Source organism: Scyliorhinus torazame, chromosome 1, assembly GCF_047496885.1.
Source record: "Scyliorhinus torazame isolate Kashiwa2021f chromosome 1, sScyTor2.1, whole genome shotgun sequence".
Lineage (NCBI taxonomy): Eukaryota > Metazoa > Chordata > Chondrichthyes > Carcharhiniformes > Scyliorhinidae > Scyliorhinus > Scyliorhinus torazame.
Window position 1 is genome coordinate 12,438,568 of NC_092707.1, and position 25,876 is coordinate 12,464,443.

At 47.0% G+C, this 25,876-nt stretch overlaps 1 protein-coding gene across 5 annotated transcripts in view; it reads left to right on the plus strand.

Annotated features, from left to right (window-relative positions):
- Positions 1-25,876, plus strand: part of galnt9 (polypeptide N-acetylgalactosaminyltransferase 9) — a 499,594-nt gene that overhangs the window by 234,942 nt on the left and 238,776 nt on the right. For all 5 annotated transcript variants that reach the window (XM_072467774.1, XM_072467622.1, XM_072467537.1 and 2 more), the window contains exon 6: positions 5,788-5,905. In XM_072467774.1, coding sequence (XP_072323875.1) covers positions 5,788-5,905 — 118 coding nt within the window. The remainder of the gene's footprint in view (positions 1-5,787; positions 5,906-25,876) is intronic.

Below are 25,876 nucleotides of genomic sequence, written 5' to 3' on the forward strand. Positions count from 1 at the left end.
TTAGGTGGGAACTGAAGAACATAGATTGGGGGCGGATGTTTGAGGGCAAATCAACATCTGACATGTGGGAGGCTTTCAAGTGTCAGTTGAAAGGAATACAGGACAGGCATGTTCCGGTGAGGAAGAAAGATAAATACGGCAATTTTCGGGAACGTTGGATGACGAGTGATATTGTAGGCCTCGTCAAAAAGAAAAAGGAGGCATTTGTCAGGGCTAAAAGGCTGGGAACAGACAAAGCCTGTGTGGCATATAAGGAAAGTAGGAAGGAACTTAAGCAAGGAGTCAGGAGGGCTAGAAGGGGTCATGAAAAGTCATTGGCAAATAGGGTTAAGGAAAATCCCAAGGCTTTTTACACGTACATAAAAAGCAAGAGGGTAGCCAGGGAAAGGGTTGGCCCACTGAAGGATAGGCAAGGGAATCTATGTGTGGAGCCAGAGGAAATGGGCGAGGTACTAAATGAATACTTTGCATCAGTATTCACCAAAGAGAAGGAATTGGTAGATGTTGAGTCTGGAGAAGGGGGTGTAGATAGCCTGGGTCACATTGTGATCCAAAAAGACGAGGTGTTGGGTGTCTTAAAAAATATTAAGGTAGATAAGTCCCCAGGGCCTGATGGGATCTACCCCAGAATACTGAAGGAGGCTGGAGAGGAAATTGCTGAGGCCTTGACAGAAATCTTTGGATCCTCACTGTCTTCAGGGGATGTCCCGGAGGACTGGAGAATAGCCAATGTTGTTCCTCTGTTTAAGAAGGGTAGCAAGGATAATCCCGGGAACTACAGGCCGGTGAGCCTTACTTCAGTGGTAGGGAAATTACTGGAGAGAATTCTTCGAGACAGGATATACTCCCATTTGGAAGCAAATGGACGTATTAGTGAGAGGCAGCACGGTTTTGTGAAGGGGAGGTCGTGTCTCACTAACTTGATAGAGTTTTTCGAGGAGGTCACTAAGATGATTGATGCAGGTAGGGCAGTAGATGTTGTCTATATGGACTTCAGTAAGGCCTTTGACAAGGTCCCTCATGGTAGACTAGTACAAAAGGTGAAGTCACACGGGATCAGGGGTGAACTGGCAAGGTGGATACAGAACTGGCTAGGCCATAGAAGGCAGAGGGTAGCAATGGAGGGATGCTTTTCTAATTGGAGGGCTGTGACCAGTGGTGTTCCACAGGGATCAGTGTTGGGACCTTTGCTGTTTGTAGTATATATAAATGATTTGGAGGAAAATGTAACTGGTCTGATTAGTAAGTTTGCAGATGACACAAAGGTTGGTGGAATTGCGGATAGCGATGAGGACTGTCAGAGGATACAGCAGGATTTAGATTGTCTGGAGACTTGGGTGGAGAGATGGCAGATGGACTTTAATCCGGACAAATGTGAGGTAATGCATTTTGGAAGGGCTAATGCAGGTAGGGAATATACAGTGAATGGTAGAACCCTCAAGAGTATTGAAAGTCAGAGAGATCTAGGAGTACAGGTCCACAGGTCATTGAAAGGGGCAACACAGGTGGAGAAGGTAGTCAAGAAGGCATACGGCATGCTTGCCTTCATTGGCCGGGGCATTGAGTATAAGAATTGGCAAGTCATGTTGCAGCTGTATAGAACCTTAGTTAGGCCACACTTGGAGTATAGTGTTCAATTCTGGTCGCCACACTACCAGAAGGATGTGGAGGCGTTAGAGAGGGTGCAGAAGAGATTTACCAGAATGTTGCCTGGTATGGAGGGCATAAGCTATGAGGAGCGATTGAATAAACTCGGTTTGTTCTCACTGGAACGAAGGAGGTTGAGGGGCGACCTGATAGAGGTATACAAAATTATGAGGGGCATAGACAGAGTGGATAGTCAGAGGCTTTTCCCCAGGGTAGAGGGGTCAATTACTAGGGGGCATAGGTTTAAGGTGAGAGGGGCAAGGTTTAGAGTAGATTTACGAGGCAAGTTTTTTACGCAGAGGGTAGTGGGTGCCTGGAACTCACTACCGGAGGAGGTAGTGGAAGCAGGGACGATAGGGACATTTAAGGGGCATCTTGACAAATATATGAATAGGATGGGAATAGAAGGATACGGACCCAGGAAGTGTAGAAGATTGTAGTTTAGTCGGGCAGTATGGTCGGCACGGGCTTGGAGGGCCGAAGGGCCTGTTCCTGTGCTGTACATTTCTTTGTTCTTTGTTCTTTGTGACTGTCAGGAAAGATTGGACAGGCTGGGCTTTGGGGTGACTGTTATTACCCTGCATAGGACCCATCCAGCTGAGGAAGATTGGTCCCTTGTGCTGATCGGGCACTGAGTTAAGCAGCACTAGTATAACACTGATGTGGAGATGCCGGCGTTGGACTGGGGTGAGCACAGTGTGGTAATACCAGGTATTGCAGTACCTGAGAGGTGGATGCCCATTGGCTAGACCTAGGAGTCTACCATTGGCCAACGTACGTAGCTCCGCCCTGAGAGGCGGGGTATAAGAACCCATGCCGTCCCAGCAGCCTTCACTTTCTGTACCGAAGCTGCTGGGGAACAGTTCTAGCTGATTAAAGCCGATTAGTATGACTCACCTTGTCTCGAGAGTAACTGATTGTGCATCACACAGTAAGAAGTTTTACAACACCAGGTTAAAGTCCAACAGGTTTGTTTTGATGTCACTAGCTTTTGGAGCACTGCTCCTTCCTCAGTATAACATGGTGTGAGGACCCTGAGATGTGTAACCGGGTCCTGTGTAAATACTGCCATGCTGATTAAATGTCTCTCTTATGAACTCTTTGCCGTTTACTTCAGTGATCTATTAGAGATCTTTAAGATAGTGGGAGGGATTTCACTGGGGTAAGACACAGAGAAGATGTTTCCACTTGAAATATAGGTCAAAAGTTAGGAGCCTTAATTATAACGTACCTAGTAATAAATCTAATTGGGGGATTGAGGAGAAACTTCTTTACCCAGAGCACAGTGAGGGTGTGGAACACTGTAGCCCACAGAGTGATTGAGGTGAATCGTACAGATGCATTTAAGGGAAACCTAGAAAATCAGATGAAGGGGAAAGAATTCATAATAACCTTTATAATAATCTTTATTGTCACAAGTAGGCTTACATTAACGCTGCAATGAAGTTACTGTGAAAAGCCCCTCGTCGCCACATTCCGGCGCCTGTTCGGGTACACAGAGGGAGAATTCAGAATGTCCAATTCACCTAACAAGCACGTCTTTCGGGACTTGTGGGAGGAAACCGGAGCACCCGGAGGAAACCCACGCAGACACGGGGACAACGTGCAGACTCCGCACAGATATGGTGATGGGGTGAGCTGAAGAACATGCAAAGAGGTTGATTTGGAGCATTCCCGTACCGGCCTCCCCGAACAGGTGCCGGAATGTGACGACTAGGGGCTTGTCACAGTAACTTCATTGAAGCCAACTTGTGACAATAAGCGATTATTATCATTAACTGGCAGCATTTACGGTTTGGGCAAAGAGGTTGTTTCTGAGCAGTTAACTTGATGAAAATCAGGCCAAAATATAGTCATCACAAATCTGATAACAGGAGTGAGGGTAAAGGATGGTTATGCAGAGCAGCAGGAGGTGGAAAGCACAATTCCTCAGGGATTAAAAAGCTGGATCCACTCTTCGGCACAATTTACAATCACAGCACTGTGACGATCGTTGTCTCTCTTCCTCGGTGACGTTGATGCTCTGTTGGCACTAGGAGGGCCAGAAATCGGAGAAGTGAATCCTACTTGATGACAGTGACTTCACTTCAAAAGTCCTTCATTGGCTGTGAGGCACTGTGGGACATCCCAAGGTCCGGGAAGATGTTACAGAAAAGCACGTTATTTTTTCCTTTCTTTATGTTTGACGTGTCGTTCTTACTCAAGTGGGTTCTTCTGATCTTCAATGAACAGTATTGAAATCGCTTGAAAGGTCTCACAACTTGATGTTCCGTTCAAATCAATCACGCTATTTCTCTTCAATGTGAATTCAGAAGTTTAGAATGAAAGAGCCTGCGACATGGTAACTATTGGGATTATTAAGGCTTTTGGCCTTTCGTTGAGTTGAAATTTGCATCGCTGCAGTTTGAAGATTGACACAGCAGCACAACGGTTAGCACTGTTGCTTACAGCTCCAGGGTCCCAGGTTAGTTTCTCGGCTTGGGTCACTGTGCGGAGTCTGCACGTTCTCCCCGTGTCTGCGTGGGTTTCCTCCGGGTGCTCCGGTTTCCTCCCGCAAATCCCGAAAGACGTGCTTGTTAGGTGAATTGGACATTCTGAATTCTCCCTCCGTGTACCCGAACAGGCGCCAGAATTTGGCGACGAGGGGATTTTCACAGTAACTTCATTGCGGTGTTAATGTAAGCCGACTTGTGACACTAATAAATATTATTATATTATTACAAAAGACTGAAAACCAATACGAGGAAGATGACAATAGCTCCTTACAAGATAAAAGATATTTTAAAAATTAGCAACAAGAAACTGTTATGTATCAATGAATACATCCCTGCTGGTAGAACACCCCGTGATCTGTACTGATATCAGCAGAGTGTCTTTATGCAGGCTACAGCTCTCCATCTTAGATTGTATGAGCAACGTCCCCAAATAAATCTGTCCTCGTGTTTGGAACAATTCCAGGTGTGTGGGGCCTCCAAACCTTTTCCCTTTGCGACGCTTAGAGAATATAACAGCAACTCGGTCAAAAGATATTTCCATTATCAGTTCTGCTTGGTGTTCTTTACACTTTTAGATATATTTCCTCCATTTTGCGGGTTTATATACAACTTTATTTATTTTTTATTCATTTGATGTGGGACTTGTGGGCTGGCCCATCCCAATGGCCCTTGAGCGAAATGTCTCACTCGGGCATTGAAGAGTTAACCACGTTGCTGTGGGTCTAGTGTCACATGTCGGTCAGCCCGGGTAATAATAAAAACAATCATAATCTTTATTATTGTCACCAGTAGGCTTACATGAACACTGCGATGAAGTTACTGTGAAAATCCCCTCGTCGCCACATTACAGCACCTGTTCAGGTACACAGAGGGAGAATTCAGAATGTCCAATTCACCTAACAGCACGTCTTTCGGGACTTGGTGGGAGGAAACCGGAGCACCCGGAGAAAACCCACGCAGACATGGGGAGAACGCGCAGACTCCGCACAGTGTTCCAAGCTGGGAATCGAAACCGGGTCTCTGGCGCTGTGAAGCAACAGTGCTAACAACTCTGCTACCATGCTGCCCATAAAAATATGCCCTAATAAGGACATTACAGAAGCAGAAGGGTTTTTACAACAATCGAACATGGTTTCATGGTCATCATTGAGACCTTTAAATTCCAGATTATTTACTGAATCCAAATTTCACCATCAGCCATGGTGGGGTTTGAACCCAAGTCCCCGGAGGATTGCCCGAGGGTCTCTGGATTAGAGTCATAGATGTTTAGAGCATGGAAACAGGCCCTTCGGCCCAGATTGTCCATGCTATCCAGTTATTAGTTCAGTGACACTACCACGACACCTCCTCCTCCCCTGTAGGGGGATTAAACTCCATAGTGATACACACCAGCCAATCATTTGGAGATTTACTTCCGTCATCTCAGTTCCGCGGAATCGTGCAACACACAAGGAGGCCGTTTTTGCCCACTGTGCCCGTGCTGGGTCTTTGAAGGAGCTATCCGATTATTCCCGTACTGCCCACCTCATTCCCGCAGCCCTGCAAACATTCTCCTCCTCGAGTGGTTTAAACCAAACCTTGTTGCCTCCCGATGATGCTAAAGGATCTTTTTCTTCTTGTCTGTCCCCTCTTTCTGTGCACACAGGACACCTGCAATGATTGGCTGTTCATTTGTGGTTCACCGGGAGTACTTTGGCGAGATCGGCCTCCTGGATCCTGGCATGGAGATTTACGGAGGAGAAAATATTGAACTGGGCATGAGAGTGAGTAAGATCGACCTGGGTTCCCGGCGTGTATTCGCAGGTAGCCAATTAAACGTTTGGATTTCATATTTCTCCCTGTTACGGAATCGACATTTTACAATTGCTTCAGCCAATCGAACTTAAGCAAAAAGAGAAACGTTCATTGAGGCAGGTAGTCATTATGTCTGGTAGACTGCTCGTTATTTATTTATAATCTTTATTATTGTCACAAGTAGCCTTACATTAACACTGCAATGAAGTTACTGTGAAAAGCCCCTAGTCGCCACACTCCGGCGCCTGTTCGGGTACACGGAGGGAGAATTCAGAATGTTCAGTTCACCTTAACAAGCACGTCTTTCGGGACTTGTGGGAGGAAACCGGAGCACCCGGAGGAAACCCACGCAGACACGGGGGAGAACGTGCAGACTCCGCACAGACAGTGACCCAAGCCGGGAATCGAACCCGGGACCCTGGTGCTGTGAAGCAACAGTGCTAACCACTGTGCTACCGTGCCGTCCATTACCCCCTGAGCCGGTGACTGTGATGAAGGCTTGTCAGCGGTTTGACACAACCCTACACCTTGCGCGGCAAATTCATAGAGCAGTCAGGAGTCAACCATGTTACCGTGTGGCACTGCTGTCGCTTGTCAACCACAACAGGTTAGAGCGGCAGGCTTCCATCTCAAAAGAAGGAACTTGCATTTATATAGCGTCTCTCCCATCCTCAAGACATCCCCAAGCAGTTTACTCCAGTGAGGTGTTTTTGAAGGGTAGTTGCTATTGCAACCATTGTCAGTTGTATCGCCATGGGAGCCACAAAACTGTGGGCTCAAGCCCCATTCTAGAGATTTGAGCACAGATATCAAAACTGAGGGAGTGCTGCACTGTCAGAGGTGCTGTTTTTTGGGTGCATGGAAACATACATAGAAAATAGAAGCAGGCGGAGGTCATTCGGCCCTTCGAGCCCGCTCCGCCGTTCATTATGATCATGGCTGATCATCAAGTTCAATACCCTGATACCGCCTTCCCTCCATATCCCTTGGTCCCTTTAGCCCCAAGAGCTAGATCGAATTCCTCCTTGAAATTATACAACGTTTTGGCCTCAACTACTTTCTGTGGGAGTGAATGCCACGGATTCACCGCTCTCTGGGTGAAGAATTGTCTCCTCACCTCAGTCCTAAAATGTTTACCCCTTACCCTCAAACTATGACCCTTAGTTCTGGACTCCCCCACCATCGGGAACATTCTTTCTGAATCTACCCTGTCTAATCCCGTTAGAATTCTATAAGTTTCCATGAGATCCCCTCTCACTCTTCTCAACTCCAATGACTATAATCCGACCTGACTTAGCCTCTCCTCATCTGACAGTTCCGACATCCCAGAGAAGACGTCAAAAGAAGGCTCGATCTGCCCCCTCAGGTGGACATTAGAGATCCTGCTGGGAAACACTTTGGGATTTCCTGTGTTTGGAAAAGGAGCAGCTCTTTCGTTTCCACGGGCGCAATACTCCCCCAAAACTTCTAAGTTAATTAGTGGCGGGCTTTTCAGGGAGTTTCCCATTGGCTCTGCCGGCAAGTTCCTCACTGCTATTCAATGAAACTTTGTCACTTTTTTGGGGCCTGGGGAGTTTATCACCGGTTTAGCCCATACTTAGAATTTTTTTTAGCACTGGGGAGCTGAACTCGCCAAGATCTGGCCGCCATTTTGAAAGGTTGACCCGATCTCTAAGTAAGCTTCTGGGTCGCCCACAACTCCCACCAATGGGCAACATCGCCCCCCCCCCAACAAACATGGACATGGACACTACCCCTCACCCCCCCCCCAAGTGAAGGCGCCCCACTATGGGGTCCCTGGGGTTCCCCCATCTTCAGACCCCCCAAGCCCCCTTAAAGTGCCCCTTGCCCTTCTAGGACCCCCACCCATCAGCCCCTGAACTTCCCGGAGGCCCCTACTTTTCTGCCCTTCATTCCCCTACCCTTCAACTCCCCCTTGACCCTTGTTTCATGGGCATGACCCCCCTTGCTTCCCTGATCCTTGGCAGTGCCACCCTGGCACTCAGACACGCTGGCACTGCCACCCTGGCCCCTAGGCAGTGTGCCTGACAGCTGGACAGTCCCAACCAGGCACCTTGGAAATGCCAGGGTGACAGCGCCAAGGTACCAGCTGGGCAGTACAAAGGTGCCCATTGTCCAGAGGAGGGCCGGGGGGCCACCCTGCACATACCCTGACCACCCCAGGGTCTCTGATGGCCTGGGAGACCCCCCCCCCAGGTGCTGTTCCACCTGGTCCATGTTTGTGTGGAGAAGCAATGATCGGCGCCCGGCTGGCGCCTCCCTGACGAGGCCGGTGGATCCCGGCCAGGTGGGTCGTAAATAGGTTTTCGACCTACTTACAGGAGTGTCATTCGGTCCTGCCCATTTGGGGCGGAGTTCTGACTCTGATGTCTCGCAGGACTCCGGTGAATCTCGCGAGGCGTGGAGTCTGTCGGGAGGCTCACTGCAGACATCTCCCATGATTCTCCAGCCGCGTTGTGCTCTTGCTTCAGCGCAACGCGGCCAGAGAATTGTGCCCGTTTCATGTGGACTAAATGAGACCCACAAGATGTGCACAGTACGATCCCAAAAACAGCAATGGGATAAGTCACCATACAATCTGTTGATTGAAGGATTGACATTGACCACGACACGAGGAAAACTCCCCGGTGTCTTTTTCTTATTGTCACAACTAGGCTTACACTAACACTGCAATGAAGTTACTGTGAAAATCCCCCTCGTCGCCACATTCCAATGCCTGTTCGGGTACACAGAGGGAGAATTCAGAATTCTCAGCTGGTACGGGAATTGAACACACTCTGGCCTTGTTCTGCATCACAAACCAGCTGTCTAGCCCACTGAGCTAAACCAGTGAGGGGCTTCCAGGATGGAAGGTGTAGCGATCACAAAGGTACTCAAAGCTCTTTTGACGAACTAAACTAATTTTATTAACACCACTAAATTTGAGTTTGACACTTATTCTGAATAGCAAATATACATGTAAGAATTAAACTACACTCACTAACACTATCTCTATCTACTAATTGTAACTATTATATCTTAACTAACTCTGCAATACACTATGAGTCTTTTCTTCTTCAGCCCCAGTGTAATCTCCTCCCCTTAGTTTAAGAGCCAGTGCAATTTATAGTACTGTTCCTCAGCTCCCTCTAGTGGCTAGGTTTAACATGACATTAGCTTTTCATGCTGGACATTTGTATGGCATCACATCCCCCTTTCTTTGAGAAAAATGTTGGGTATACATTTTCTTGTTTACAGTATTCTACAGCATGTCAACACTGATAGAACTAATGTCAGATTTACAGATTTTACAGATTTAATCTATTTGGAGGTTTCCTATGTCTTGAAGAACTTCTGAACGCTACAACCGTGTTATGTGAATTATCTGATACATTTGACAATACAGCTTTTGGAAAGTCATTTGTAGAAAATATGAGTTGTTGACTCGTGGTAGCTGATTCTGTGAATGTAACAGGTTGTTTGAGTTTCAAGTGGTCTCTTCTGTCTCCATGAAAAATCTTTCCAGGTTCTGTTCTGATCACGTTTGATGTGAGTTCATTCAGTACTTTTGCCATCCATCCGCCTTTAGGATTACGAATGCGTACGATATCACCTTCTCTAGTGTAGATAGTGGTTTCGAGTTCTTATCGTAATACTTCTTTTGCTTACTCTTCAGTTGCTGCCTTTTTTTATGCACGACTTGTGCATCTTTGGAACTATTAGAGTTGGTAAACTAGTACCTATTCTTCGTCCCATCAATAGTTGTGCTGGAGAAACCCCCGATGACAATGGTATAGCCCTGTATGCTGACAGTGCTAAGTCCTTTCTGTCCTCCATAGCTTTTTTGAGAAGCTGCTTCACAATTCCAACCCCTTTCTCAGCTTTCCCGTTTGCCTGCGGGTATAGTGGGCTAGAAGTTGCATGTGTGAAGTTATAGCCATTGGCAAATTGTAACCACTCCAGGTTGCTAAAACACGGTCCATTGTCTGTGACGACAGTTACTGGTATGCCATGTCAGGCAAATACATTTTCCGTTGCCCTGACAACAGAATGCGTTGTTGAGTTGGGTCATTTGATAACCTCCGGAACATTTGCGTAATAGTCAATGATTATCAAATCATCACAGCCTTGAAAGTAAAATATGTCCATGGCGACTTTAGTCCATGGTTGAGTAACTAGTTCGCTTTCCACCGAGGTTGTAACATTGTGCCGGTTGGTGCATTTGGCATATCCGACACTGTGGAATGTAATTGTCTATATCCTTGTTGATTCCCAGCCAATACGCCAATACGTGCTCTTCTTCTACATTTCTCAATGCCTTGATGTCCTTTGTAGGTTTGTGCGAGAATGTCTTGTCTACGACATGATGGAATTACAATGCGGCCCCCTTGCAATAGAAAGTTGCCTATTATTGTCAGGTCTTCTCTGATGTTGCAAACGTTTGCACATTTCCCTTTGGGCCAGTCGGTACATAGATATTGTATCACTTGCTGAAGTGTCGTATCTCGTAGAGTTTCTGCCTTGGTTATTTGTAGTTTAGCATCTGTGACGGGTAGTATTGCTGTTATGAAGTTGGCTTGTACTGCAATACTGAGTACAACGTCAGCAATTTTGTTATCCTCGTGCATTGTGGCTCTGGATAACAAGCACTAAATCTTTCGAACCAGGGAGAGTTGGCAGTGTGAATTCTCTGAATCAGGTTTAGCTGGATACATGCAGCTATTCCAATAAGTGAGGATTTTGTGACATCCACAATTTCAAAATCAAGTGGAATTTTAATGTCACCACTCTGAGCTGTGAGGTAGCATGAATCTTTTGTTGCTATTTCATTTCCATTCTAGTCTGTTAATCTACAATGTGTCCTTTTATATTTTGGAGGGTTTGCTACTTTGCCCAAATCCGTTTCTGTTATCAGATTAGCGTGTGCACCAGTGTCCAATTTAAATTGTACCTCAGATCCATTTATGATCAATGTTTCTATCCAATCGGATAGCTGCCTGATCGAATCATAGAATCATAGAATTTACAGTGCAGAAAGAGGCCATTCGGCCCATCGAGTCTGCACCGGCCCTTGGAAAGAGCACTCCACCTGAGCCCATGCCTCCACCCTATCCCCACACCGCCACTCTATCCTCACATCTCCACCCTATCCCCAAAACCCCACCTAATCTTTTTAGGACACTAAGGGCAATTTAGCAATGCCAATTCACCTAACCCGCACATCTTTGGACTGTGGAGGAAACCGGAGCACCCGGAGGTGCAGTTTCCACATAGACAGTGACCCAAGTCGGGAATCAAACCTGCGACCCTGGAGCTGTGAAGCAATTACATAGATACATAGATACATAGAAGATAGGAGAGGAGGAGGCCTTTTGGCCCTTCGAGCCTGCACCGCCATTCATCACGATCATGGCTGATCATCCAACTCAATAGCCTAATCCTGCTTTCTCCCCATAGCCTTTGATCCCGTTCTCCCCAAGTGCTATATCCAGCCGCCTCTTGGATATATTCAATGTTTTAGCATCAACTACTTCCTGTGGGAATGAATTCCACAGGCTCACCACTCTTTGTGTGAAGAAGTGTCTCCTTATCTCTGTCTGAAATGGTTTACCCTGAATCCTCAGACTGTGACCCCTGGTTCTGGACACACCCATCATTGGTAACATCTTCCCTGCATCTACCCTGTCCAGTCCTGTTAGAATTTTATACGTCTCCATGAGATCCCCCTTCATGCTTCTGAACTCCAGCGAGAACAATCCCAACCTAGTCAATCTCTCCTCATATGATAGTCCCGCCATCCCTGGAATCAGTCTGGTAAACTTTCGCTGCACTCCCTCGACTGCAAGAACATCCTTCCTCAGAGAAGGAGACCAAAACCACACACAATACAATTGTGCTAACCACTGTGCTACTGTGCTGCCCACAGTATCATTTCCATTTATTTTAGTGATTGCTTCTATTATGAAGTTGTCCAGTGAAGTAAGCATAGTAAGATCAATGTTTGATTTTAAAGAGTTTTCTTCTACTTCCTTGTTTTGTATAGTGTTGACTTTTTTATGCTGTTGAAATGCCTTTTTTAATTGATTCTTGTTTGTTGTTGCATTAAATCTGCATTGTGTAGCAAAATGATTGAGTTTCTTACATGTTGTTCACCTTTTTCCAAATGCATGACAGTGCTGCTTTAAGTGGGAGTGTCCACAGCGTGTACATGTCATCACGTTGGTGATGCAATGTGTAAACCTCTCGTGTGCATGTGCAAACCAGTTCACTTCCCGCCCGTGTCCTCTTTCAAAGTGCGCATTTGCAAACTGATCCGGTACATGCGCAGAACATCGAATGTCCGTTTCGCATTTTTTTCTTACCCGCGCTTGCTCAAAACGGCTACCTGCTGCAGCGCGATTCGTTTTAAACTGCACCCCAGAGGCAATGACGCGTTGTTGAAGTTCGCGCCTTTTGCACGGAATCTGAATGCAGCATATTCATTGGTGGCTTGCTCACTTGCTTTACAGAGGTCGATGGCTTCTTCTAAAGTTAAGTTTAGTTTTCTGAGTAAACGTTCCCGCATTTGCTCTTCAAATATGCCAAACACAATTTGGTCACGCAGGATTTATTCCATAATTGAGGAAAAATTGCAGGATTGTGCTCGGAGCCTCAAATCAGTTAGAAAAGTCTCAAAAGATTCCCCTATTAGTTGCACCCTTTTTTAAAACATGTATCTCTCATACACCTCATTGACTTGTTTTTTGCAATGGGAGTCAAGTTTTTCCATTACTTTCTCATACTTATTTTAACCTTCATTTTCTGAGTTAAAGAGTTCAAATGCCTGCGGACCTATCAGATTTAGGAGGAGAGCTATCTTCCTAGTGTCAGGAGCTGATTGAAAGAGGCAGAGAGAAAGACTTCAAACTGCTGCTTGAAGTTTTTCCAATTTACACTTAGTTTACCAGACATCTTGAGGTTGTCTGGCTTTTGCACAGCATCCATTTTGGTTATAGTTTATCTTAGTTGTTTGCAGATTTTCAGATGTGTAGCGATGCACTGATTTCTTTTCTCTCTTCTTTCTTACTGCTTGCTTTTCTGGAATACACTCTTGGTACCATGTGGTGATCTTTGTGGCATCTGCTGAGGGGGAGAGAGAGGGGTACAGAAGGTGTCCAACATCGCCATAGTTGTGCCGCTGGCTGGGGGGCTTCTGCCAGGGCCGGGGGGGAGTAGCAGGGGGGTGGGCTGTGGGGTCGGGGTGGACGGGCACGGAACACCATTGCCGCAGCCGGCAAGGCAGCCACGCAGCTGCGCACTCCGCTGACTGCCCAAAGAACAAACAAAGAACAAAGCAAAGTACAGCACAGGAACAGGCCCTTCGGCCCTCCAAGCCTGCGCCGACCATGCTGCCCGACTAAACTACAATCTTCGACACTTCCGGGGTCCACTTGAACCTAGTGCCATGGGTCGTATCGGTGTCCTGCCAGGGCACAACCAGTGCCACCTTGTTGGCTGGGATGAGTGTGTGTGGGGATTGTAATGTGTATGTGCGGCTGTAGCTTGTCACGGACCCGGCCAATCCCATACCGTTTTTCATTGAAATTGATTGCGTTCCACGCGGCACCGGTGCGAGCCCCTCAACGGTAGTGGAATTGGTGCAGGTTTGGCACCAGTTTTCTGTTGTAAAAGTCCACGGATTCTGCGTTGGTGCCAACACTTAGTCTCAGAAACGGAGAATCCCGCCCACTGCTTTTCAAACCTTGAACATTATTCGAAACAACTGCCCTGGGGGCTGCTGGGCTGGGCTGGGATCAGCTTCCCTGATGGTCTGAGACCACCAGAGACCCTGATGTTCCTGGGGGCTGTCGGCCAGTCCTGTCACTGCGGGCGTACCTCCCACCTGCCCTGGGCAGTGGGTAAACTTGGTGCCAACCCACCATCGCGTGGGAGGGATGGAGCTTTCCAATTCTCCCCTATGTTGCTAACTTTTGGTTGGCTCTTAAATCGTAATTTGCTCTGTTTATTTAACCTTTGCTCTAGAGTCGCCAGGTGTCTTTATGATACCACCACGAGGTTCAAGTTCAAGTAATGATCAATAACTCAACACACCAATTAGTAAGATTCAAATCAAAACACATTTATTATACACAGTAAATCACTACTCATGCATAAACTCTACTTTCTAGACTATTCCTATCACTAAAAGGCCTATACTTAGCTTTGGACTGGCCCACCAGGTCAGGGGAACAAATGGCCTTTCGTTCAGGTCCTGAGTCTGCAGGATTCAAAAGCTGGTATGGACTTGTAGCTAGGAGCGCCTATCTCGGAGCGAGCGTTGACTTGAGACATACTTGGTTGGAGGCAGCGAGGCAGGTCACTCTCACGGGTTGATTCACGTTGCTGAGTGACCCTGCCAAAGAAGGATGATTTGAACTTTGGGGCTTTACTTTATAGTCCCCAGGGGCTTCCCGTCCTTTGGGGCGGACCCCGTACCTGGTTCCAAGTGATTGGACTACTTTCCGATCACTTGGATCGATTTCTCCAATGCTGGAGCGGTTCCCTGATCGCTGAGCGGTCCCTGATTGCCCGTTGGCCTTCCTTTGTCTTGGCTCCTGCTGGCGCCGAGGAGTCTGGCTTGGCCTTATTCACCTTAACTGTTGCCATTGTGCCTGGGAATCGCACATTACTATGCAGATGGCTGCTGCATTACTATGCAGATGGCTGCTGGTTTCGGTGCTGTCTGGTCGTTTGCAGGTTCCAATACACATGATTTCTGTATTTGCTAGTCTTTGCCTGTGTTGGCTGAATTTCCCTTCAGCCTTTGCGGTTCTCCATTTTAAGTCGGGAAGTGGCCAACCCAGGTGGCTACACCTATCTAAGGAATGGGGTTGGGACGGCCATTCATTGGGGAGGTCCACACTCCGAGGAAAGCAAGGACTACCAATGTGGAATGGGGAGTGGAGGAGGTGGGGGGGCGGGTCAAATTCGTAAGCCCCGTTGCCATGGATACCTCAGGCCTCACCACTGTGACACGATTTTTATACAGAGCCAGCACTGCCCTCTTCCCCGATCCCTCCTTCAGCAGCCCCAGAATTGAATGGACCCAAATTCCTAGCTGCAATGGTACCGAGGAAGCAATGAAGCTCACCTCGGAACCTCCTCTGGCCTTTTGGTGCAGCAAGGGTTTCGTGGAAAAGCTGAGAAACGTGAGAAGCTTTGCCAAATGGTTCACGCTTCACCTGCCCTTCAACATAGCCCCAAATTAAATAGAGGCACATTCAGCACCATAGGAAGCAAATGCTCATTGCCAATCTCTTTATAGCGAGCTCCAGGGAAACCAGAAAAAGCCGATTTGCAGATATCTTCACCAGCTCACTCCTTCGCTCTGAGGTTCCCACCTCCTTCAAGAAGACCACCATAGTACCAGTACCAAAGAAGAACAAGGTAGCCTGCCTCGACGACTACCGACTGGTGGCCCTGACATCTGTGATCATGAAATGATTCGAGAGGCTACTGATGAGATGGATCACTGCCAGCCTCCCAGACGGTCTCGATCCACTGCAGTTTGCCTATCACCGCAACCGGTCCACAGCAGACGCTATCTCACTGGCTCTGCAATCAACACTCGAACACCTCGACAACAAGGATACGTACGTCAGACTGCTGTTCATAGACTACAGCTCCGCCTTCAACACCATTATCCCTACAAGACTAATAACCAAACTCTGCAATCTTGGACTTGGCCCCTCCCTGTGCAGCTGGATCCTCGACTTCCTCACCAACAGACCGCAATCTGTCAGGATAGGCAACAGCACCTCCTCCACAATAGTCCTCAACACCGGGGCCCCGCAAAGATGTGTGCTCAGCCCTCTACTGTACTCCCTATACACACATGACTCTGTGGCAAGATTTAACTTCAACTCAATCTATAAGTTTGCGGATGATACGACTGTGGTGGACCGTATCTCAAACAACGACGAATCAGACTACAGGAGGGAGATAAATCACTTGGTTGCATGGTGTACCGAAAACAACCTCTCTCTAAATGCTGGAAAGACCAAGGAACTGATCATCGACTTCAGGAAGCGTAGCACGACACACACTCCCGTCTGCATCAATGGCTCCAAAGAGGAGATGGTCGATAGCTTTAAGTTCCTGGGGGTCATCGTCACCAACAGTCTGTCCTGGTCCACTCACGTTGATGCAACAGTCAAGAAAGCCCAACAACGTCTCTACTTCCTACGGAAGCTAAAGAAATTTGGCATGTCTACATCAACTCTCACAAACTTCTACAGATGTGCCATAGAGAGCGTCCTATCCGGCTGCATCACAGCCTGGTATGGCAACTGCTCGGCCCAAGATCGCAAGAAACTGCAGACTGTGGTGAACTCAGTCCAACGCATCACACAAGCTTGCCACCCTCACATTGATTCTGTCTACACCTCCCGCTGCCTTAGGAAGGCAGACAGCATTATCAGAGACCCCTCCCACCCAGGCATTGCCTTCTTCCAGACCCTTCCATCAGGCAGAAGATACAGAAGTCTGAAGACCCGCACATCCAGACACAGGAACAGCTTCTTCCCCACAGCTACAAGACTCCTCAACGACTCCCCCTCGGACTGATCTGTTTCCTGTAAGAACACTATTCACGCGCCCTATGCTGCTCTTGCTCATGTATTTGCTTTGTCTGGCCCCTTGTTCTGCACTGTAACCAATCACTGTTGGTCGATGTACCATTTGTCAATGGTCTCTGTTGATTATTCTTGTGTCTACTGTGTACGTACTGTGTACATTCCCTCGGCCGCAGAAAAGTACTTTTCACTGTACTTCGGTACATGTGACAATAAATCAAATCAATCGATCAATCAATCAATTAATTCCTTTGATTGAAGTTGTCAACCAGTGAGAAAACCACAGATCATGGAAGGGTTTTAAAAGATGGAGTGTGTTGAGTCAGGGGTTGTGACATGATGATCGTTACCGGGCTGGCAATCCCGAGACCAATACTAATGATCTGGAATTATAGCTAAAACCCCAAACGCCGCCACGCCGCCATGGCAGCTTATAAATTTAAATTGAATTCATTAAATCAATCTCGAATAAAAAGTTAATCTCAGTAATGATGACTATGAAACTATTGGATTGTTGTAAAAGCCCATCTGGTTTGTTGATGGCCTTCAGGCGAGGGAATCTGCCGTCCTCACCTGGCGTACATGTGACCCCAGACCCATTGAAGTGCGAGTGACTCTTTCTTTGCCCCCTGATATGGCCACCCAAGCTGTATTGAAGAAGGCAACCGACCACTACCTCCTCAAGGGCAATTCGGGTGGTGTTCTAAATGCAGGGGCCGCACTACCAACTCCCACGGCTCATGAATGGCTGGATCAAATGGGTGCCAGCAACTTCTGTGAACCGGCTCTTGGGTAGAACTGGATCCACGCAGGACATCACCCTGGCCCTCCGAAGGCAGCCGAGGCAAAGGCCCCAGGCGTTCATGACTCCTGGCTGCTGTTACCTTTGAGAGCTGACCCTGTTACATCTCCACACGCGCATGGGCAGGCCTACAATGTCAATGACAACATCTTATAGGACCAAGAGGTAGCCCATTCAGCCCATCGCGCCTACTCGGCCATTCAATACTCTCATGGCTGATTGGACACTTCAATGCCATTTACACCCACTGTCCCCAAAACCCTTGATGTCATTGTCAACCAGAGATCTGTCAATCTCTGCTTCAAACATACACAATAACTGAGCTTCTGTCAAAGTCAATATTTTCCCGCTTCTGTCGTAGAAAGATACAACACACTCATTCAGACAGAATAACAAGCTTTATTTTTGAAAACAACTGCATGCAGTACTGGCTGAAACTTGAAGTCAGAGAGCAGTCAACAAAACTGCTGAGTCTTTCACAATTTCCGCGCTTTCGCAGAGAATTAGCTCAATATTTATACATTATCATTATCAAGATTATGTGACAACAGTATGGTCAGGAGTTTGATCGGAAATACAAACGGAAGCAAAGACCAGACCATGTTTGGTCATATCACTCATACCATTATTTAGTCCTCGGAGGGAACATTGAAAGGTCGGAATAGACTTGTTTCTTCCTGGACGTATCTTTGTTTTAAATTCCTCCGGCCCTGGGTTATGACGAGTTAGTTTTATCAGGAGTTGCCGAGGTCCGGTGTTTTGGAATGGCTCGACCTTCGCTGATCTTTTCAGACTTCAAGTTTTGCAGTGTTGGCCTACAGCCATACTAGTCTGAAAATAGTTAGGGCAGCATCCTTTACCTGGGCCTGGGGAGCTGGAAGGAGTCGTTTCAGTCTTTCTTGTATTATATCAAACCTTTTGACCAGTCTTCCCGTTGACCAGTTTTCCCATCATGCCATTGCTCAATTTGTACCATATCACACTTCCACAGCCCTCTGGGATAGAGGATTCCAAAGATTCACAACCCTCTGTGGAAAGAAATTTCTCCTCATCTCGGTGCTAATTGACTTCCCCCTTATTTTGAAATTACAGGCCTTGGTTCTCGACTTTCCCAGCCATGGGGAAGCTCTTACCTGCATCTACCCTGTCTATTCCTTTAAGACTTCTGTAAGTCGTGTTAACATCCCAAGGCATCTCACAGGAGTGATTATCAATCCAGGTTTAACACCGGGTCACGTAAGGAGGCATCAGGACAGGTGACCAAAAGGTGGATCAACGTGTTCGGTTTCAAGTAGGGTCTTCAAGGAGGAGAGAGCATTGGAGAAGGCAGAGAAGTTTAGGGAATGAATTCCAGAGGTCAGGGTCCAGGAAGCTGAAGGCAGGGCCGCCAATGGTGGAGCGACGGGAATCTGCTCTGCTCAAGAGGCCCGAATTAGAGGAGAGTAGAGATCTCGGAGAGTTGTAGGGCTGGAGGAGGCTGCAGACATAAAGAGGAAGCAGAGCTATGGAGAGATTTGAGAGCAATGACGAGAATGTTTGAAGCTTGATGCTGTTGGGCTTTATACTGGATTGGCCGAGATCTTCCAGTCACGAGATATTACTCTCCGAGATGTGTTAGGGAAACTCATCGAAGTCCCAACGCACTGACTCTGTGAGGATTTCCGGGAAGTTTGAACATGCGATGGGCACTGCCCCTGCTCCCCCAGATAGAACCATAGAAAAGTTACAGCACAGAAGGAGGCTATTTGATTCACCTTGTCCATGCCAGCCCGAGGACACCCAGGTGTTCTTTCTAATCCCACCTTCCAGCACCCGGCCCATACGACTGTATCTTACAGCACTTAAGGTGCAGATCCAGGTGTTGTTTAAAAGAGTTTAGGGTCTCTGCCTCCACCGCCAACAGGGGCAGCGAATCCCAGACTCCCAACACCCTCTGTGTAAAATGTTTTCCCTCATGACCCCTCTACACCTTCTGCCTCTCATCTTGAATCTATGTCCCCTGGTATTAGAATTCTCCACCAGGGGAAACAATTTTATCCTGTCCACTCTATCTCTTACCCTCATAATTTTGTTCGCTTCAATTAAGTCACCCCTCAGCCTTCTTTGTTCCGAGGAAAATAACCCCAACCTGTCCAATCTCCCCTCAAAAATCCTTCAAAAGTGTCTCCAACTGAGATAGAGCCAGAGATTTTGGACGGTTCCAATTTATTTTCCTGTATAGTTACCCAGGAAATGTTAGAATGTTAGACAGCAAAAATCCTGAGGCTAGGTAACTACAGAACTGAATGCACATAGCCCTCTCACTGACCAACCTCAATGCACACACTTACACACACATACATTCATACACGCACACACTTACACACACATACATTCACACATGCATACACTTACACACGCATACATTCACACACGCACACACTTACACACACATATTCACACATGCATACACTTACACACGCATACACTCACACACGCATACACTCACACGCATACTCACACATGCATACGCTCACAAACGCATACACTCACACACGCATACACTCACACATGTATACACTTACACACACATACACTCACACACGCATACACTAACGCACGCACACACACACACACACATACACTCACACACACACACACTCACACAAGCATACACACACACGCATACACTCACACACGCATGCACTTACACACGCATACACACACACATACACTCACACACTCACACATGCATACACTCACACACAAATACACTCACACATGTATACACTTACACACACATACACTTACACATGCATACACTTACACACTTACACACTTACACATGCATACACTGACACATGCATACACTCACACATGCATAGACGCTTACACACACAGACGCATACAATCACACACACATACATGCTTAAACTCACAAACGCATACACTCACGCATGCTTACACTCACACATGCATACACCCACACGTGCATACATGCTTACACACACACGCATACATTCACACAAGCATATACTCACACATGCATACACTCGCACACGCATACACACACACGCATATACTCACACACGCAGACATTCACACACACGCCTACACTCACACATGCATACACTCACACACGCATACACTCACACATGCATACGCTCACACACGCATACACTCACACGCGCTTACACTCACACAGTCGTGCACACACACACATACATGCTTACACTCACACACGCATACACTCACACACACATACACTCACATGCGCATACACTCACCCCCGCATACACTCACACATGCATACACTCACACACGCTTACTCACACACGTATACACTTACACACGCATACACACTTACACTCACACACTCATATACTCACGTACGCATACATTCACACACACATACACTCACGTACGCATACACTAACACAAATACACCCACACACGCATACACATATACACACATACACTCACACAAGCATACATTTACACACAAATACACTCACACATGCATAGACTTAAATACACACTCACACACGCATACACTTACACACTCATATACTAACATACGCATACATTCACACACACATACACTTACACACAAATACACCCACACACGCATACACATACACACACATTCACTCACACACGCATACACTCACATAAGCATCTACTCACAGACAAATATACTCACACCGCATACACTCACACACGCATATACACACTCAAGCATTCACTCACCGACACATACACTTGTATACGCTTACACTCACACATGCATATACTCACATGCGCATACATTCACACACACAGACACTTACACACACATACACTCACACACGCTTACACTCACACACGCATAAACTCACACACGCATATACTCACACATGCATAAACTCGCACACAAATACATTCACACACGCATACACACACATATACTCACACACGCATATACTCACACATGCATACACTTACACATGCATATGCGCTTACACACACACACACATATACTCACACATGCATACACTCACACACGCATACACTCACACACGCATATACTCACACATGCATACACTTACACATGCATACGCGCTTACACTCACACATGCATATACTCACATACGCATACACTCACACACTCACACGAGCATACACTCACACATGCACGCACACATACGCATACACTTACACACGCAAACACTCACACACGCTTACACTCACATGCATATACTCACATACGCATACACTCACACACACACACTTACACACACATACACTCTCACACACATACACTCACACACCCATACACTCACACTCGCTTACACTCACACGAATATGCTCACATACGCATACACTCGCACACATACACACACACATACACTCACACACGCACACACACATACGCATACACCTACACACGCAAACACTCACATACGCATACACTCACACACACATACACTCACACACGTAGACACTCACACACGCAGACACTCACACACGCATACACTCACACACACATTTACTCACACATGTATACACTTACACATGCATACACTTACACACGCATACACACACGCTTACACTCACATACGCATATACACACACATGCATACACTCACACACACATACACTTGCACACACATACATTCACACATGCATATATTTACACATGCATACACTCACACATGCATACACATACACACACACGCATATACACATGCATATACTCACACATGCATACACTCACACACGCATACACTCACCCACGCATATACTCACACATGCATACACTTACACATGCATGCGCGCTTACACTCACACACACATATACTCACACATGCATACACTCACACGCATACACTCACACACGCACATACTCACACATGCATACACTTACACATGCATACGCGCTTACACTCACACACACATATACTCACACATGCATACACTCACACGCATACACTCACACGCACATACTCACACATGCATACACTTACACATGCATACGCGCTTACACTCACACACGCATATACTCACATACGCATACACTCACACACTCATACTCACACACGCATACACTCACACGCATATACTCACATACGCATACACTCACACACACATACACTTACACACGCATACACTGACACACGCATACACTCACACACGCTTACACTCACACGAATATGCTCACATACGCATACACTCACACAGACATACACACACACACATACACACACACATACGCATATACTTACACACGCAAACACTCACACATGCTTACACTCACACGCATATACTCACATAAGCATACACTCAGACACGCTTTCACTTACACACACATCCCCTCTCACATGCATACACTCACACACACATACACTTACACACACATACATTCACACATGCATATATTTACACATGCATACGCTCACACATGCATACACATACACACACACGCATATACACATGCATATACTCACACATGCATACACTCACACACGCATACACTCACCCACGCATATACTCACACATGCATACACTTACACATGCATGCGCGCTTACACTCACACACACATATACTCACACATGCATACACTCACACGCATACACTCACACACGCACATACTCACACATGCATACACTTACACATGCATACGCGCTTACACTCACACACACATATACTCACACATGCATACACTCACACGCATACACTCACACGCACATACTCTCACATGCATACACTTACACATGCATACGCGCTTACACTCACACACGCATATACTCACATACGCATACACTCACACACTCATACTCACACACGCATACACTCACACGCATATACTCACATACGCATACACTCACACACACATACACTTACACACGCATACACTGACACACGCATACACTCACACACGCTTACACTCACACGAATATGCTCACATACGCATACACTCACACAGACATACACACACACACATACACACACACATACGCATATACTTACACACGCAAACACTCACACATGCTTACACTCACACGCATATACTCACATAAGCATACACTCAGACACGCTTTCACTTACACACACATCCCCTCTCACATGCATACACTCACACACACATACACTCACACACGTAGACACTCACACACGCATACACTCACACACGCATACACTCGCACACACATATACTCACACACGCATATACTCACACACACATACACTTACACACACATACACTTACACACGCATACACTTACACACGCATGCACTCACACGCTTACACTCACACACGTATTTACTCACACATGTATACGCTTACACATGCATACACTTACACACGCATACACACACGCTTCCACTCACATACGCATATACTCACAAATGCATACACTCACACACACATACACTTTCACACACATACATTCACACATGCATATATTTACACATGCATACGCTCACACATGCATACACATACACACACATACACACACATGCATATACACACACGCATATACTGACACATGCATACACTCACACACGCATACACTCATACATGCATATACTCACACATGCATACACACACACGCATACACTTACACACGCATACGCACTTACACTCACACATGCATATACTCACATACGCATACAGTCACATACACATACACAGGCATACACTCACACACGCATATACTCACACATACATACACTCACACACGCATACTCACACGAGCATACACTCACTCACACATACACTCACACACACATACACACATACGCATACACTTACACACGCAAACACTCACACACGCTTACACTCACACGCATATACTCACATATGCATACACTCACACGCACATACACTTACACACACATACACTCTCACACGCATACACTTACACACGCATACACTCACACACGCTTACACTCACACACATATGCTCACATACGCATACACTCACACGCACATACACTTACACACACATACACTCACACACGCATACACTCACACACGCATACACTCTCATACACATATACTCACACAAGCATATACTCACACACACATACACTTACACACACATACACTTACACACGCATACACTCACACTCTTACACACGTATACACGCTTACACTCACACATGCATATACTCACATACGCATACACTCACGCACATACACTTACAAACGCATACACTTACACACGCATACACTCACACATGCTTACACTCACACATGCATACACTCACACATGCATACACTCACACATGCAGACACTCACACATGCATACACACACACGCATGAACTCACACACGCATTCACTTACACACACATACACTTACACACACATACACTCACACACGCATTCACTTGCATATGCTCACACACATACACACACATACACTCACACATGCACACATGCATACACTCACAGACACATACACTTACACACGCATACACTCACACACGCACACATGCATACACTCACACACACATACACTCACACATGCATACACTCACACACACATACACTCACACATGCATACATTCACACACGCATACACTCACACGCGCATATATTCACACACACATAAATTCACACACGCATAAACTCACACACACTCACGCACACACACACTCACGTACACACAGACCCATGCACACATACAGACACATACACACCAGACACATACACGCACGCATTCACTCACACGCACACACCCATAAACACACACATGGCCACTAATTCACGCAGAGATTTAAGTCTTGACGGCCAACATACCTTTTAAAGAAACTCTTTTACTTCACAATAGTGAATAAAAAGCACTGTCCCTGCTAAAAGTCTGTTTGACTGACAAGACAGTAATAGATCAGGAACAAATGCTCTGAATCTTGCAGCCTCGCTGCCTGCTCACTTTATTAAGCTGCATTACCATAGTTGCAGGTCACACAGTAAATTGATGCAGTCATTCTGAGCTGTCAGTCTCTCGCTCGCAGTTGTTCTGAGCTTTGAGGAACAAGGGGCGGGATTCTCCGGCCGGCGAAAAAAATGACAGTCCCGCCGGCGCCGTTCTAACCTGCTGTCGGGCCGGCGGGACCTGGGGCTTCAAGGGCCGGGAGCGGCCTGTGGGCGGGGGAGGGGGGGTTCCAAACCCGGGGAGGCCCTCCAGACTGGGCGATCGGGACCCACCGATCGGCGGGACGGCCTGTCTGTCGGCCTTTCTTCCGCCGGCGAGCCTGGATCCATCCGCCATGTTTGTGCGGGGCGGCCTGGGGGAGGACGGCCACCGCGCGTGCGCTGGCTGGCGCCGGTCCAACTGCGCATGCACGGGACCCAAGGCGCCGCGTCTTTTACGCGGCGCCGGGTCTCTGACGCCGCGCCGAGGCCCCGCCCCCGTAAATCGCGCGACGCCCCTGCTAGCCCCACGGAGAGGGGGGAGAATAGGGATCTGGGAACGGGCGCCGACGCCGGAGGAAAACATTCCGGTTTTTACTCCCGCGTTGGCGCTTAGACTCCCGTTGGGAGAATCCCGCCTAAGAGT